Raw genomic sequence first — 18,815 nt, forward strand, 5'->3', positions numbered from 1 at the left:
TTCCCACATTCTTAATGACAATTTATTTAAGAAAAAGTTCTCGCCCCCCGGATGTCTCCTTCGATCAGTCTCTAAAGGTGATGGAAGAAAAACAGAAATCTGTGATCCGCCCCTACCTAACCCCATAGTATCCCCCCATCACAGATTGTAATAATTTGTTATTTTACTTTGATTTTATGAAGCATACAGGAGCGGAGTGTTAGCATAGCATGTGGTATGATGTAGAGCTTTAGGGAGCATGTAGCATGTGGTATGATGTATAGCTTTAGGGAGCATGTAGCATGTGGTATGATGTAGAGCTTTAGGGAGCATGTAGCATGTGGTATGATGTATAGTTTTAGGAAGCATGTGGTATGATGTATAGCTTTAGGGAACCTGTGTTGTATATTGTACTGTCTTGTTTGTATGATTGTGATTTATTGTTCCTTCGCACACTGTATGACGACTGATCAATAAAGCTCTTTCAATAACTGTGTTCCGGTTGAGCACCCTCTCAGATGGTACCTCCATGCCCGCTGGCAGTGAACCTGTCCTACCCCATTCTGGTGTCAGCGATCCGCATTCATGCGGCTGGAGTCACAGCACAAAAACGTCGAAGACCCGATCCGCTGCCAAATACAACATTACACACCCAAACCCTGCCTGTAACTGCGGGTCTTCATCCAAAAGCCCGCGAATTGTAATGAGTACCAAATCTGGCTATTCCATATGTATCTTTTCCATCCATCTACTTCAGTCATCTCCAGACTGTGGACCTCCAGATGTTACAAAACTGCTTGGCATCTGTTCCTGAGACTGTTGCAAAACTACAACTCCCAGCATGCCCGGACAGCCCTTGGCTGTCCGGGCATGCTCGGAGTTGTAGTTTTGTAACAGATGGAGGCACGCTGGTTGGGAAACACCGACATACAGTATCGGGACCTTGCTCATACATATGGTATCAGAACCACACTCATTACATACAGTATCAGGGCTATGCTCGTAACATACGGTATCAGGACGACACTCATGCTGGGCGTTGTAGTTTTGCAACAGCTGGAGGCACCGTGGTTGGGAAACAGTGACATATAGTATCGGGACCGTGCTCATTACATATGGAATCAGAACCACACTTATTACATACATTATCAGAGCTACAGGTTACAACATCTGGAGGTCCACAGCCTGGAGACCTGTGATCTACCTATTTATCATGTCCATTCTATGCATATACATTTATATATATATATATATATATATATATATATATATAGAGAGAGAGAGAGAGAGAGAGAGAGAGAGAGAGAGAGAGAGAGAGAGCAGTGATCTACCTATTTATCAAGACCAGTGATCTACCTATTTATCATGTCCCTTGTGTATGTATGTGTATATTGTAATAGACTTACCTGGCTGCCTTCTAACTACAAATCTGTATGGAGAAAAAGAGACCAGAGGACGGCGCCTTGTGCATTACCCAAAATATAAGGGGGACTTTGCAGGTTCTATAAATTAGCCGCTCACCTTGAGCGTACGAGAGGTACGCCTGTCACCCTTTATATGGTATGTAGAATGTGGAGTGGATCCGTTCAAGCCCGAAAGTCTCAGGAATAGCCACTTAGAGGAAGTATAGCAGTATAGAATCAAATGGATTTTTATTCTACACACTTCAATGGCTTGTTTTTGGGTTGAGGAAGGGGCACTTACCTACGAAACGCGTCATTGTTGTATAGAAAAAAAATCCTATGCTTCCTGTTTTCTAGCAACTGGCGCAGTGCCCATATAGGAAGACCACTTAATTGCCGTGGGGCCGGTGGGACAGGGGCTTCTGTAGGCCTCCCCGGTACGTATTATATGTGCACCACCGTGTTGAACAGATTTGCGGGTAGAGTTGAGGAGGGTCCCTGCTCTCTGCCATCTTCCTCAGCTCCCGGTATACTGAGTCTGGCTGAGCCGGTAACCCACAGCCGACGGTATGTGCATTGATCCTTCAGCCCCACTCCAACCACCAATGGCCGCAGTGCATGTACGGCATTCCATAGAGTGCCAGTAAACATTACCGCCTGAATGGACCCTGACCTTCTGCTTAGTATCTTGTTTACCCCTCTGCCTTCAAATTTGGACCATGATGGACCTTCCTGGACATTGGACCCTTGAGCTAAACATTGAAGACCCTAGCCTGTCAATGGGACCCCTGGCTTTTGACCCTTGGACTGTACCCTGACATCCATTGTCTGCTGATCAGGCTACTGACTAGGGCGAGTGCTCCAAGTATGAAGAGATGGGTGCGGGTTGAAATCAGACCTACATGTCCCTTTCCGCCATTAGAGTGCAGTGGTGGTGATCTCCATTGATCCACTACTTTGTTCTTGTTGGATCACTCATGGAGGCCACGTTGAGACCACTTCCCCCATACTGTTTCCTCTCAAAATATCGTTGCCTATTTTGCATTATGTTTGACAGCTCCGTATAACCTCCGTATAATTCTCTTTTTATAGTGACTAGTTATGACTTTTGTTTTATTTTATTTTATACTGTTTCTTGCAGACGACTTGTATTTTGTGTTTTTATGTGGATACATCGTGTCTAATTTTACAGCGTCTTGGAGTTGTGTAGGAGACGCTATGGCTCTCGGCTCTCTTGGCAGTCGTACGCGTTACTTGTGCAGATGGCGCCGTTGTCTGTGTTGACGTATTTCTCTTTTACAGTTTGTCTTCCTGTGAGCGCCTAGTGACGCGCCTCTCTCCTAGACACACAATCTACTATGTACGTTGTTTGTTGTCCGGGCTGCTGGTTCCATGTTTTTCCTGTTTTACCTGTTTTGTGAAATTCCCTGTGTCTCATCTTTATCCAAGATGTTTCTCATTCCCACAGGTTGCTTCTTGCTTTCTTGGGAAAGGGGGGTGTCGCCCCCTGGTTCCCATTTTGTTTATTACAGAGATATACATACCTGATAATATTTTCCCTTAAAGAGTACCTGTCATCGAACTAAACTTTTAATATATTATTCCTTAGGTTATTGTAAGACACTTTGCCTTTTACTTGCTGTTCAAATTCTCAACCTTTAAATTATTTTAATGTGATTGAAAAAATGGCCACTAGGTGGCTCTGTTCTGTTCCCTGCGCAAGTCAAACAGTTAGTTTGGTATCCACTTGGACTTGCAGAAGTCCAAACTCAGGAAGTGCGTGCCGGGCATGTTGAGTCACAGCTCTCGTAGGCTTCAGTGACGTCGCCCCTGCTGGGGAACACCCACTTTCTCCTGCCGGCAGCTCATAGGGCAGGAGGGGTGTTAGGAGTAGTTAGGGAATATAATCTGAGTTAGTTGAGAAAATATGATTTGATGACAGGTTTTCTTTAAAGATACAAAAAGTTCATGTTGTAAGCAAACTTGGTCCCCAGTTTTGTTATTCTCTTGTTTAAGTTATAAAAATGGCATCCTAAAGGAGTACCCCACTATCCCATTAAATTAGGGCATAAAAAAAGATTCTAAACTAGTGTGTCCTACAGCACCCTCAAATATTCCTCCATAGTGCTAGCACAGAAAAAAGTGAACCCTTTGACTCTTTAGAGATAGAACTCTTCCTGTAGTCAGGTGTCATGTGACTAGTGACAGGCCTGTAGAAAGTGGTCATGTGATGTGAGACAGGTCTTTAGAAAGAGGTCATGTGATGGGAGACAGGTCTGTTTAAAGGGGTCATGTGACAATTCTTTCTTCAATCAGGTGTGTAGAGAGGCATCATGTGACTGCTCTTCCTGGTGTCAGCTCTGTGGAGACGTGTCATGTGACTGCTCTTCCTGGAGTCAGCTCTGTGGAAACGTGTCATGTGACTACTCTTCCTGGAGTCAGGTCTGTAGAGAGGTGTCACGTGACCACTCTTCCTGGAGTCAGGTCTGTAGAGAGGTGTCACGTGACCACTCTTCCTGGAGTCAGGTCTGTAGAGAGACGTCATGTGACTTGCTCTTAACTTACTTTCTTTGTGGCTCCTCAGGGGTATAACTCTACTACTTTTTTTCTTTTACTCTTTATTTTTTTATTTTTTTTATTGTCAAAAATTAGATCTATTTTATTATTATTCTAGACATATGTGTGTAGTTTATAATAAAGAGAAACTTACTGAATGTTCTATTGATCTAGATAAGTGTTTACCAACCAGGGAAATGCTGGGAGTTGTAGTTTTGCAACAGCTGGGGACACTGTGGTTGGGAAACATTGCTATAGGCGTTTGCGGCTTTTCTGTTATGAAGAGGTAATGGAAGACGCTGGTTACAAAATAACTAGTCTTGTAGAAGGTCATTCATCTAGTAAAGTGTTACCATGACTACAGCACTAAAATAAAATATCGTACTACGAGGCGGCCTTCACTGACGCCAATGGTCAACGCTCATGCATGAGATGAGACCTTGGCACCCGTTCTAGACTGCAGGGGGCAGCTTTTGGGCAGATATACAGTCCATCCCTGCAGGGCAGTATATTCCCCTGTGCAGGTACTCTCACGGTTCATCTATAGCTTGGTCTTCTTTTCTATCTGACTACTTGTTGCAGATATGTAACAGGTGCTAGGCTCCTTTATGTAGAGCAGTGGTCTTAAACCGTGGCCCTCCAGATGTTGTAAAACTTCAACTCCCAGCATGCCCGGACAGCTGAAATCCTTCCATCCACACTGTCCCTGAAAGGCAAATCAAGGCTTCCTTCTCATTGCATTTCTTTGTGCAGTGGTCTTTAAACTGCAGTCCTCCAGATTTTGCAAGTGCTGGGAGTTGACGTTTTGCAACATCTGGAGGGCCACAGTTTGAGACCACTGATGTAGAGGAATAAGAATGTTTACAGATGCCAGGCTGTGACTTTCTTGACATTTATGCTCGGAAGAGAGAGACATAGAGAGAAACATGAGTCTTATTATGGATATTTCCTATTAAAGGGGATCTCCACTGGAAAACATTTTTTTTTTTTAATCAACTGGTCTCAGAAAGTTAAACAGATTTGTAAATTACTTCTATTTAAAAATCTTAATCCTTAGTAACTAACTGCAACTCCCGAATAAAAAAAATAAATAAACGATCAAAAAGTCCCATCAAAACAAAAATGGTCCTGTTAAAAACGACAGAGCAGGGAGCAAAAAATGAGCCTCATACAGGCCGTATAAGGAGAAATAAAAAAGTTATAGGGGTCAGAATAGGACACAATTTCCCCTGCATATGTGTATCCTGTGATGTCACGCATATATAATTAATTATACAAATTAGCATGGCCGGTATTTTTTGTCAGGAAAGGTTGCAACCCTACCTAGGCCTTGTGACTTTCCCTCACCGATAGAGGAGCCATGTAATGGAGTAAATCTGTGATTACAGGCCAAGGTTCTATTCCCGCTATCGATCCTGTTACTGAGCCAGGCAGTATAACTCAGGAACTACACAGACCCAAGGTAGACCTGACATTCCATTATCTCCATTATAAATACAGAACCCACAGACCATAAATCAACATGACTCACTTTGTTTGTAGTATTCTAGCATAAAAGGGTCAACCGGCTGGCCCCCATGATCAGAAGAGAGGGGAACGGCCTCCTAGATAACACACAGGTCAGGATAACATTCCCAGGAATGCAGATAATCCTCTCTCCACCTTGTTGGCTGCAATGTCTGTTTATTTTATGGGAAGATGGTTTCAATTTTCCTGATGTTTTCCCAACATTCATCCCTCCAGTGGTGACCGGGTCACGGAAGGCTACCCCCTTCTTGACTACTGGTTCGTGATATTAAAGTGTCAGCACAGGATAAATGGGCGCACATGGCCATTAGGGGCTAAGGGATGGCTATTGATTTTTTTTTTTTGCTTTTAAGCTACATTTAACGTACAATTGATGCTTTTGCCAAATCAAGGGTTAACTGGTCTGATAGGTCACACCTTGTGCTCCCCACTCTAAAATGGTGGTTTGGTTGTCGAGTGGAACTATGATGGGATCATGAGATATGTTTTGGTCTATAAGGCAGTCACAATACAGTAGAATCTCCCAATAGTGGAATAAAAAAGTGTCCGCTATGGAGAGATGTCCCCTATTGGGAAAAAAAAGGTCAAAGGTCTTTCTAAATGACGGAATACTGTCCTGTACTCACTCCAGAGTGTAATTACCTATAAAACATGATAAAAATCAATATTACAGTTCAATCTCCCAGTGTCTTTTAATCTCCCCTTATCCCCCATATCATTTCATCCCCCTTTTATACCCTTTGCCACCTTATTCCCCCGTGCATTGTGCCAAATTATCCCCCTTACCCCCTGTGCCACATAATTTCCCCTTGACCCCCCTGTGCCATTTAATTCCCCCATTATTACCCTCTGTGTAAATTCATCACCCCCCTCTTTATGAAGTGGCACAGGGGGATAATGGGAGAATGAAATGGCACAGGGGGTGGGTAAAGGGGGAAGGCACAGGGGAATAAAGCGGCACAGGGGAGATCAGGGAAGGAGGGGGGTGAATGATGTGGCCGGAGACCACTGTTTAAACATCGGTCTCCTGCTTCTGTGCTGGGGCTGCTGCAGGGGGGTGCATTGGGGGCCTGGGCCCCTTACTGGGGTATTGGCTGTACCCCCTGATGACAGCCTGGTTGTCCCCTATTGAGAGTGTTTTGTCCCCTATTGAGAGTGTATTGTCCCCTATTGGGTGTATATTGTCCCCTATTGGGAGTGCATTGTCTCCTATACGGAGTGTATTGTTCCCTATTGGGTGTGTATTGTCCCCTATTGGGAGTGTATTGTCCTCTATTGGGAGTGTATTGTCCCCTATTGGGAGTGTATTGTCTCCTATTGGGTGTGTATTGTCCCCTATTGGGAGTGTATTGTCCCCTATTGGGAGTGTATTGTCCCCTATTGGGAGTGTATTGTCTCCTATTGGGAGTGTATTGTCTCCTATTGGGAGTGTATTGTCCCCTATTGGGAATGTATTATCCCCTATTGGGAGTGTATTGTCCTCTATTGGGAGTGTATTGTCCTCTATTGGGAGTGTATTGTCCCCTATTGGGAGTGTATTGTCCCCTATTGGGAGTGTATTGTCCACTATTGGGAGTGTATTGTCCTCTATTGGGAGTGTATTGTCCCATATTGGGAGCGTATTGTCCCCTATTGGGAGCGTATTGTCCCCTATTGGGAGTGTATTGTCCCCTATTGGGAGTGTATTGTCCCCTATTGGGAGCGTATTGTCCCCTATTGGGAGCGTATTGTCCCCTATTGAGAGTGTCCGCGTCCGCTATTGGAAATGTCCCCTATTGGGAGGGTGCAAATACATTAAGTCTTATGGAACTCTGCCGGGGAATTAAAAAATGTCCACTATTGGGAGGTGTCCCCTATTGGGCGGTGTCCGCTAAGGGAGATTTTACTGTAATGGCAGAAGGGGGGTGCATGATATAGGGGTCCAACACTGCTTATATAGCACCAACATCTGCCATTCACTGTACATAAATTGTCATTCCATCAATACCTCTCCCCATTGGTGTTCACAATACCTTATTTTCCATACGCACTAGAAACTGTTTCATAGGAAGTCAATGAACCTATATGTTTTTGGTAGGTGGGAGTAAAGGCTCTATTGTTATTGGGCAATTATAAGCCTGAAAATATAGATATTGCTATTTGTAATAGGACAAGGGGTAAGCCAACGAATGAGCAAACGCTTGTCCATTAGCTGATTGCTTAGTTTTAACCTTTCAGAAACATTGCTCATTGGCTGCATATCTCCCCTTGTAAAAGGGGATGTGTGGCCAATGAATAATGGCAAGAAAAGGGTGCATGAAGGATCCAGTGATGGTTTGTGTACCCCTCCCAGAATGATGGTTGAGCCTTCTGAAAGACTCGCTAAATGATCACCCATCTACGAGATCGGCTTTCGTTTAGAAAGGTTGTTTCCCAACCAGGGTGCCTCCAGCTGTTGCAAAACTACAACTCCCAGGATGAGTGTGGTCCTGATACCGTATGTTACCAGTATAGCCCTGATACTGTATGTAATGAGTGTGGTTCTGATACCATATGTATTGAGCAAGGTCCCGATACTGAATGTAACTTTTTCCCAACCAGGGTACTTCCAGCTGTTGCAAAATTACAACTCCCAGCATGAGTGTGATCCTGCTACTGTGTGTTACAAGCGTAGCCCTGATAATGAGTGTGGTTCTGATACCATATGTAATGAGCAAAGTCCCGATACTGTATGTTAGTTTTTCTCAACCAGGGTGCCTCCAGCTGTTGAAAAACTACAACTTCCAGCATGAGTGTGGTCCTGATAACGTAAATTACGAGCATAGCCCTTATACTGTATGTAGTGAGTGTGGTTCTGATACCATATGTAATGAGAAAAGTCCCGATACTGTATGTTAGTTTTTCCCAACCAAGGTGCCTCCAGCTGTTGAAAAACTATAACTTCCAGCATGAGTGTGGTCCTGATAACGTAAATTACGAGTGTAGCCCTGATACTGTATGTAGTGAGTGTGGTTCTGATACCATATGTATGAGCAAGGTACCAATACTGTATGTCAGTGTTTCCCAACCAGGGTGCCTCCTCCAGCTGTTGCATAACTACAACTCCCAGCATGCCCGGACAGCCTTTGGCTGTCTGGGCATGCTGGGAGTTGTAAATATGCAACAGCTGGAGGCACCCTGGTTGGGAAGCACTGGTTTAGAACCTGATACACTGGTTTAGAACATTATATATATATATATATATATATATATATATATATATAATAGACTGGAACCCTTTTATTTCCCCTAATGGCCCGAGCGCATCTGATGCCTTTTAAAGGGTTAAAAAAAAAAAGCACCACCCTTTTACTCAATTTAGTGGGGCTTAACCGCAATACTAGATATGGAGATGTTTCTAGTAGGAGATGTTTCTAGAAGGAAGAATATATCTAGATGTAGCTAGAAATCCTCCATTAAGATAGGTACCGACACCTCAGAAAATGATAGTGACACATTACAAGCCTTTCAGGCACCAAGATGGCGGCATCATTATTTCCCCATTCAATGTCAGGGTCGATATAGTACATGAAGAACGGCGCGCGCCATTTCCCGGGGGGGGGGGGGGGGGGAGATATCCAGCCTTACTATTGTCCTGTCACCGTAGGCCCGGCTGCTTTCTTGTTGAAGAGATTTACTGTCCTTTCCGGAACCAGGACCATAGACTATGATGATGTACAGCACAGAGGACTCATCCATCATGGGAGCTGTTACCAGTGATACCCGCCACAAGACGTACAATGCTTTTTATTACCAACATCTTCTAAGGGAACAAATGCTGAACCGCCTCAACCGGCCAAGGGTGGGACACATTTATATAGATGTTTGTGAAGGGTTATCAAACATTAAAGTGTATGCGATAAAAAATGAAAACAGAGACATACCAGAAATAAAATAAAAATAATTATAAAATATACAACTAGCTGATTACTGGCACTGCCTGGTTAACCTTGTGGGAGAGAAAAAGCAACAATTATATTCTGGTCCTCATATCCTGTTTTTATATCACATTCTTAAATCACGTCCTTATATCCCGACCTCATATCTTGACCTTGTATCCCCCACCTCATATCCCATCCTTGTATCCCCCACCTCATATGTCATTCTTATATCTCTTCCTCATATTCCGACTTCCCATCCCGTATCTCTTCCTCATATCCCAACCTCATATCCTGACTTCATATCCCATCCTTGTATCCCGTCCTTGTATCCCCTACCTCATATGTCATTCTCATATCTTGTCCTCATATTCCGACTTCCCATCCCGTATCTCTTCCTCATATCCTGACTTCATATCCTGACTTCATATCCAATCCTCCTATCCCGTATCTCTTCCTCATATCCCGACCTCATATCCTGACTTCATATCCCATCCTTATAGCCCAACCTCGTATCTTAACCTTGTATCCCTACCTCATATCCCATCCTTGTATCCCCCACCTCATATGTCATTCTCATATCTTGTCCTCATATTGCGACTTCCCATCCCGTATCTCTTCCTCATATCCTGACTTTATATCCTGACTTCATATCCAATCCTCCTATCCAGTACCTCTTCCTCATATCCCGACCTTATATCCTGACTTCATATCCCATTCTTATAGCCCGACCTCGTATCCTGTCCTCATATCCTGACTTTATATCCCATCCTCATATCCCGATTTGATATCCTGATTTCATATCCCAACCTCCTATCCCGTATCTCTTCCTCATATCTCTTTCTCATATCCCAACCTTATATCTCGCTCCTATACAAAAAGCTGTCAGGGCATGCTGGAAGTTGTAGTTTTGCAACAGCTGGAGGCACACTGGTTGGGAAACACTGACCTAGGTGATAAATCATTTTAGGGGAACAATACAAAATCTGTATTGGTCCCCTAACATCATCATTTATCACCCAGGTCAGTGTTTCCCAACCAAAGTAGCATTTTTGAAACCTAGGTTGTGGAAGAATTGTGATCTGACCATGACCTGTCATTACAGCTTAGGCGGGTTCACTCTGTATAAAGGGTTGGTCCTGGCACGAGCATTGAACAGATCCATAAAGGCCAATTTGTTATTTTTAAGAAGGATAAGAACTCATGCTAGCCAAACCAGAGCCTGGGAAACAGGAGTATCTGACGGAACCCCAGGAAAGCATAGAAAAAAGATACAAAACTCTGGGGCCTACGTGATGCAAGGCAACAGTGCTAACCATTGAGACGCCATGCTGCCTCATCTATGGACACACACACCCCATGCTGCCTCATCTATGGACACACACACCCCATGCTGCCCCATGTATGGACACACACACTCCATGCTGCCCCATCTATGGACACACACACCCCATGCTGCCCCATTTATGGACACACACCCCATGCTAACCCATCTATGTACACACACACCCCATGCTGCTCCATCTATGGACACCCCCCCCCATGCTGACCCATCTATGGACACACCCCCCATGCTGACCCAGCTATGGACACACACACCCCATGCTGCCCCATCTATGGACACACACACCCCATGCTGCCCCATTAATGGACACACACACCCCATGCTGCCCCATCTATGGACACACACACCCCATACTGCTCCATCTATGGACACACACACCCCATGCTGACCCATCTATGGTCACACACACCCCATGCTGCCCCATCTATGGACACACACACACCCCATGCTGACCCATCTATGGACACATACACCCCATGCTGCCCCATCTATGGAGACACACCCCATGCTGGCCCATCTATGGACACACACCCCATGCTGCCCCATCTATGGACACACACACCCCATGCTGCCCCATCTATGGACACCCCCCCCCCCCATGCTGACCCATCTATGGACACACCCCCCATGCTGCCCCATCTATGGACACACACACCCCATGCTGGCCCATCTATGGAGACACACACCCCATGCTGCCCCATCTATGGACACACACACCCCATGCTGACCCATCTATGGACACACACACCCCATGCTGCCCCATCTATGGACACACACACCCCATGCTGCCCCATCTATGGACCCCCCCCCCCATGCTGACCCATCTATGGACACACCCCCCATGCTGACCCATCTATGGACACACACACCCCATGCTGCCCCATCTATGGACACACACACCCCATGCTACCCCATTAATGGACACACACACCCCATGCTGCTCCATCTATGGACACACACACCCCATGCTGACCCATCTATGGACACACACCCCATGCTGACCCATCTATGGACACCCCCCCCTATGCTGACCCATCTATGGACACACACACCCCATGCTGCTCCATCTATGGACACCCCGCCCCCATGCTTACCCATCTATGGACACACCCCCCATGCTGCCCCATCTATGGACACACACACCCCATGCTGCCCCATCTATGGACACACACACCCCATGCTGCCCCATCTATGGACACACACCCCATGCTGCCCCATCTATGGACACACACACCCCATGCTGCTCCATCTATGGACACACACCCCATGCTGCCCCATCTATGGACACACACACCCCATACTGCCCCATCTATGGACACACACACCCCATGCTGCCCCATCTATGGACACACACACCCCATGCTGCCCCATCTATGGACACACACACCCCATACTGCCCCATCTATGGACACACACACCCCATACTGCCCCATCTATGGACACACACACCCCATACTGCCCCATCTATGGACACACACACCCCATACTGCCCCATCTATGGACACACACACACCCCATACTGCCCCATCTATGGACACACCTACCCTGTATGTATAGTGACTTTATCATAGTTTAGGCCATGCAAAGCAAGGAAGCAAGGATTGTGGCCTTGGCCTCTCCCGCTCCGGCACACCCAACAGCCAGATACAGAAGGTTTATTCCCAAGCCCATGGGTGCAGCAGAGTATGGAGCCTCCATGTTGTGTTTGAAGTTTGGGCTGTTCCATCTCTGTATACTTCAGATTCCTTTCCTCCCTTCCCTGAGCAGCGGGATTGGCGTCTAACACTAAGACAAATATTGACCCTTCTCCTCCTCTCCCGTAATAAAGACAAAGCGCTGAGCTGGGAGGAGGGAGGATCGGAGATTAGTAGCTGGAATATTCCCAGAAATTGCCTGACTTACTGGAGTATCCCAATGAGAGGAAACTGAGCTGTCCTAGTCGGCATGGAAGGAGAGTTGCATTGTGGTCTTTTGAGATCATATTAAGCATTTAGAGCAGTGGTCTCAAACTGTGGCCCTCCAGATGTTGCAAAACTTCAACTCCCAGCATGCACGGACATCTGTTGGCTGCTGGGACTTGTAGTTTTTAACAGCTGGGGGAACCCTGGTTGGGAAACAGTGACATACAGTATCGGGACCTTGCTCATTACATATGGTATCAGAACCACACTCATTACATACAGTATCGGGACCTTGCTCATTACATACAGTATCGGGACCTTGCTCATTACATATGGTATCAGAACCACACTCATTACATACAGTATCAGGACCTTGCTCATTACATATGGTATCAGAACCACACTCATTACATACAGTATCGGGACCTTGCTCATTACATATGGTATCAGAACCACACTCATTACATACAGTATCAGGTCTATGCTGGTATCAGGACCACACTCATTCTGAGAGTTGTAGTTTTGCAACATCTGGAGGGCCACTGTTTGAGACCATTGATTTAGAGCAGTGGTCTTCTACCTACGGACCTCCAGATGTTGCAAAACTACAAGTTCCAGCATGCCCGGACAGCCAACGGCTGTCCGGGCATGCTGGGAGTTGTAGTTTTGCAACATCTGGAGGTCCGCAGGTTGAAGACCACTGATTTAGAGGGTCAGTTATAAGAAATCCTTTATTGCTGTTTGTGTTCTTAGACACCGATTACATCTTTATATCAATACTAAAGGAGTGAATTTGCCCCTTAAAGGGGTACTGCAGTGAAAAACATTTTTTTTTTTTTTAAATCAACTGGTGCCAGAACGTTAAACAGATATGTAAATGACTTCTATTTAAAATGTTTAACCCTTCCAGTACTTAACAGCTGCTGTATGCTCCACAGGAAGTTCTTTTCTTTTTACATTTCTTTTTTGTCTGACCACAGTGCTCTCTGCTGACACCTCTGTCCATGTCAGGAACCATTCAGAGCAGGAGAGGTTTGCGATGGGGATTTGCTCCTGCCTCGGACAGTTCCTGACATGGACAGAGGTGACAGCAGAGAGCACTGTGGTCAGACAGAAATTAAATTCAAAAAGAAAATAACTTCCTGTGGAGCATACAGCAGCTGATAAGTACTGGAAGGGTTAAGATTTTTAAATAGAAGTAATTTACAAATATGTTTAATGTTCTGGCACCAGTTGATTTTTCAAAAAAAATTTTTTTTTTTTTTTTTTTTTTTTTTTTTTTTTTTACCAGAATACCCCTTTAAGAGTCTAAAAGTGGCCCATGCTATATGAGTACAGGTGCCCTTTAAGGACCTAAGAGCGTCCTAGATCCATTACATCTTTATTACATTTCCCACCAGACTGGAATGTGGAATGTATTCATAATCTGCATCTTATAGGCTCTTACTTTCTGCTTAAACTGCAATAAAGCGTCTTAAGTGATACTTTATCGGGTTAGGAAAGAACTAGTTTCTCACGTGTGTCTACTGAAATAAATTCAATATTTTGGTATTTTGGAATACTATGAGTGTGCCGGGAAAAATGTATATATATATATATATATATATATATATATATATATATATATATACACATACATACACATACATACACACAGTGATCCCCCAACTTACAATGGCCTCAACATACAATAGTTTCAACATACAATGTTTTTTTCTGGACCATTGTAACTTGAAACCAGACTCAACATACAATGTACAGACAGTCCAGATCTGTGAAACGTGTCACAACTGGAGGAACTGACCAATCAGAATGGGCAATTTACTGGTAAATCACCTGTATTACTGAAGTGCATGCACTGACTAGTGTCTGGTAGCGCCTCCTGCAGTACAGGGAGGAATTACAAGTTCTGTACTACTCCTTACCTGTTAGCTGCTCCTTTTGGACAATATAAGGGCGGCTCCATTTGGGACACTGTGTACTGTATAGGACCCTGAAGAAGCTCCTGTCCTCTACAAAAACCATTGTTTCCCAACCAGGATGCCTCCAGCTGTTGCAGAACTACAACTCCCAGCATGCCCGGACAGCCAACGGCTGTCCGGGCATGCTGGGAGTTGTAGTTTTGCAACAGCTGGAGGCACCCTGGTTGGGAAACACTGACATAGACAGTGATTACAGCTCCCAGCAGATCTTTCTTACTTTTATATGTACGATCTTGCTTTATCTGTATTACTTATCTACTTATTTTTCTTTAATCCTCACTTTTTCCTATTTTTGGATGACATTTTGGGGCTTCAGAACCAATTACCAGGTTTCCATAGAGTTATGGGCTCAACATACAATGGTTTCAACATACAATGGTCATCCTGGAACCAATTAATATTGTAACTTGAGGGACCACTGTACACATATATATTTCAAACAACATCTGTAATGCCATATGGCCCAGAGCAAAGTGACTCTGTTGCCACCTGCTGAGAAGCCGCCTGACCTAGGGGGCCTCATAGGGCAGTACTCCTTTGGTCCTCTACACGTGTCGCATTCTTCATCTTGTACTCTATTGTGTATACTTGATGTGCACCTGGGAAAGGGTATAAAATAGTTTCTATGGTGGAGACCCCTATGGTGGGGATAGAAGTGGGATAATACGATGTTAATGGTCCTCATAGCGGAGTCTTTACTATAGTGTTTCCCAACCTCTACATCTACATAACCACAACCACCACGGAATGTCCTGACAGGCCAAGTTGTAGTTTTGGAACTGCTGGAGAGAGGCAGGTTGGGAAACATTGGTCTGCACTATGGAAGGATGTTTATGAGGCCTTTAGTTGCTGCAGGGGCCACCTCTATGGTACATGGCACTTGGTACAAGCTTGATGTTACTTTCAAGGCATTTTACCCCATTATTTTATCAAAAGGGGTTAATCCTAAACAGAGCATTTCCAGGACTATAATATTGATGGCCCCTTCTTGGGATGGGCCACCAATATCTGACCACTTGGTATCCAAGTCCTGACACAAACATCAGTCACCTGAATGAAGGTACCAGGCAGAGCCACGACCAAGTGTTCGCCAACAACAAGCTCCGTGGCCTCTTTATTCAGCTCTACAACAAGAGTATCCGGTGTAAACCACCAAAATCTTCTGCATAAAGTCGTATTAAAGGGGTTATCCACGAAAAAACTTTATATATATATATATATATATATATATATATATATATATATATATATAAAATCAACTGGCTCCATAAAGTTAAACAGATTTGTAAATTACTTCTGTTAAAAAATCTTAATCCTTTCAGTACTTATGAGCTTCTGAAGTTAAGGTTGTTCTTTTCTGTCTAAATCCTCTCTGATGACACCTGTCTCGGGAAACGCCCAGTTTAGAAGAGGTTTGCTATGGGGATTTGCTTCTAAACTGGGCGTTTCCCGAGACAGGTGTCATCAGAAAGGTTTTATACAGAAAAGAACAACCTTAAAGGGGTACTCCGCCCCTAGACATCTTATCCCCTATCCAAAGGATAGGGGATAAGATGTCAGTTCGCCGGGGTCCCGCTGCTGGGGACCCCGGGGATCGCCACTGCGCAGAGAGAGATTACTGCGCAGAGAGAGATCGCTCTACACGTAATGACGGGCAATACAGGGACCGGAGCATCGTTACGTCACGGCTCCGCCCCTCGTGACGTCACAGCCCGCCCCTGTCAATACAAGTCTATGGGAGGGGGCGTGGCGGTCATCGCAACCCCCTGCCATAGACTTGCATTAAGGGGACGGGCCGTGATGTCATGAGGGGCGGAGCCATGGCGTCACGCTGCTCCGGCCCCTGTATCGCCCGTCATTACGCACAGAGCGAACTCGCTCTGCGCAGTAATGATGGCGGGGTGCCGCAGTGGCGATCCCCGGGGGTCCCCAGCAGCGGGACCGCAGCGATCTAACATCTTATCCCCTATCCTTTGGATAGGGGATAAGATGCCAGGGGTTGAGTACCCCTTTAACTTCAGAAGCCCGTAAGTACTGAAAGGATTAAGATTTTTTAATAGAAGTAATTTACAAATCTGTTTAACTTTCTGGAGCCAGTTGATATATAAAAAAAATTTTTTCCTGGATCACCCCTTTAACTGGTTATACTTCCAACAACCTGTAGTTCTGCCCTTTCAGGTCTGCCCTGTCTATTTTTTTAGGAGATACTTATTTGCATTCCATTTTCTATGTAATGGTCAATGTAAGCATGACCTGTAGACCTACTTTAAATCCAGGATTAAGTGCAATTGTTTCCTAAGGAAAAAGTTGTCATCCTTCCTCTTGTTACAGGTGTCAGGTATAAGTAAAGAGTCATTATAATCAGTCAATGGTAGAGCCAATGATCTTACCATTACGTCCATGGTGGATTAGGTAGTAGGGTGTCACCAAGAACGGGCACCCTTGTCACGATAGGAACCCTAGTCCTGATGATCTTCTCATGAGCTTCTTATCAAATCTGTGATCTTCAGTCCACCATTGAGATCTGAACAAACACAATTCACGACAAAACAATATAAGTTGACGTATTGGTTTTGTCATCTTTGCACGTGTATCAATAACATTTCACTGGGTTTTACCTTAAACCTTGGCAGCCTTGGGACTGGATGGGGTGGGAGAGATTGTGAGGTGGCCTTCATTGACGTTTTCCTCACAATTTTTCCCATTTGGTCTAAATGTGCAACCTCGCCATGTTCTGCAATTGCCTAAAGGGATACTCCGCTGCTAGACATCTTATCCCTTATACAAAGTATAGGGGGTAACTTGTCTGATGGAGGAGGTCCGGCCACTGGGGACCCCCGCGATCTCTGCTGCAGCACCCCAGTCATCCAGTACACGGAGTAAACTCCATGCAGTGGCGGATGATTGGCGAACACAGCCACCACACCCCTCCATTCATGTCTATGGGAGAAGGCGTGACCCCCCTCCCAGGCTTCCGTGACCGTAACGCCCCCGTGGCCAGACCCCCTGCGATCAGAAGTGTTATCCAATATCCTTTGGATTGGGGATAACATGTATGGGGGCCTAGTACCCCTTTAAGTATATTTTCCATATGTACATCTTGTGTATTCTGATTAAGATTGCATAAAGGGGTCTTCCAGGATTTTTTATTTGACTATGCTACATAGGCTATAAAAATAGTGTAGTTCATAATATAGTGTCTGTACCTGTGTTTGTTTGATGGTCTAGCAATTCTTATGTGATCTTTGCCCCGATGCTCATTGTTAACAGCATGCAAAATGGTTTTTCCAGGTTTCAGTGCGGCCCGAGACATTACATCACTAGTTGGGTGTTGATAGGGAGCCTTTCTGCTTCAATGGGTGGAGTGACTGCCTGGTGGGAGGGAGATCATTCTCCACAGGGCTGCAGGGAATTGTAGTTTCATGAACAGCACGTATAGCTGTGGGGTGATTGATGTGTGGGAGGAAGAAAAGTGACCTCACACTTACAAATAATGGTTCGTGGGACTTTGTAGTCCGAGGGAGGGAACTCATACAAGAAATTATGTTGTCACCAATGTTCAGTTATTATGGTTGCAACTACAACTCCCACCATTGACTAATTGAAACACCAAATCTTGAACTAAAAGGGTCATATGAACTAAAACCTAATTTTCTTTCTCTCATTCCAGATACATCTTCCAACTATATCCGCCAACTAGAGACCAAAGTGAAGCTCCTGGAAGACGACAATAAACTTCTGTCTCAGGTAAGAGAAAGGAAAAAAAATTTGACTATAACTAGGAAGCGGTGTTCACACTTGTGGTCAATTTGTAGCGCCGCGGCCGACGCATTAATCCGTACATAATGACTCGTGAACCTTTATAAGGATTACTTCATTTAAAGCAGCCTAAATGGATTTTCCTCTCTGTGTCTCATCTAATTTCTTTACTCGGTAACGATCATTTCCCGATAAGAGCCTTGTAATCGTCTGAATAATTGCTTTTAAATGGCGGTTTGCACTAAAGATTTTCTTAGGGGTGTCGAAATGGCTGAAAAAAAAATATTATGGCTCGTACCTTGCGTCATAAAGTACCGTACTTATATGTATCGGTAGAATGGAACTTTCCGCTATTTGTTCTGTTGCTACTTTCTAACCTACTTTGTTTTCAGGATCTCTGCTTGCTGTCTCTGCTTGCTCTTTTTTTTTACATTAAGAGGCTGAAAAATACAAACGCATCCTGATTT

The 18,815-nt window shown here is 44.7% G+C and overlaps 1 protein-coding gene across 1 annotated transcript in view; it reads left to right on the forward strand.

The window, feature by feature from the left end:
- The window catches only part of CCDC85C (coiled-coil domain containing 85C), a 121,013-nt gene that overhangs the window by 77,565 nt on the left and 24,633 nt on the right, over nt 1-18,815 (forward strand). The window contains exon 2 of the mRNA XM_056547287.1: nt 18,260-18,336. Within this exon, the coding sequence (XP_056403262.1) occupies nt 18,260-18,336 (77 nt within the window). The remainder of the gene's footprint in view (nt 1-18,259; nt 18,337-18,815) is intronic.

This window comes from Hyla sarda, chromosome 11 (assembly GCF_029499605.1).
Source record: "Hyla sarda isolate aHylSar1 chromosome 11, aHylSar1.hap1, whole genome shotgun sequence".
NCBI lineage: Eukaryota > Metazoa > Chordata > Amphibia > Anura > Hylidae > Hyla > Hyla sarda.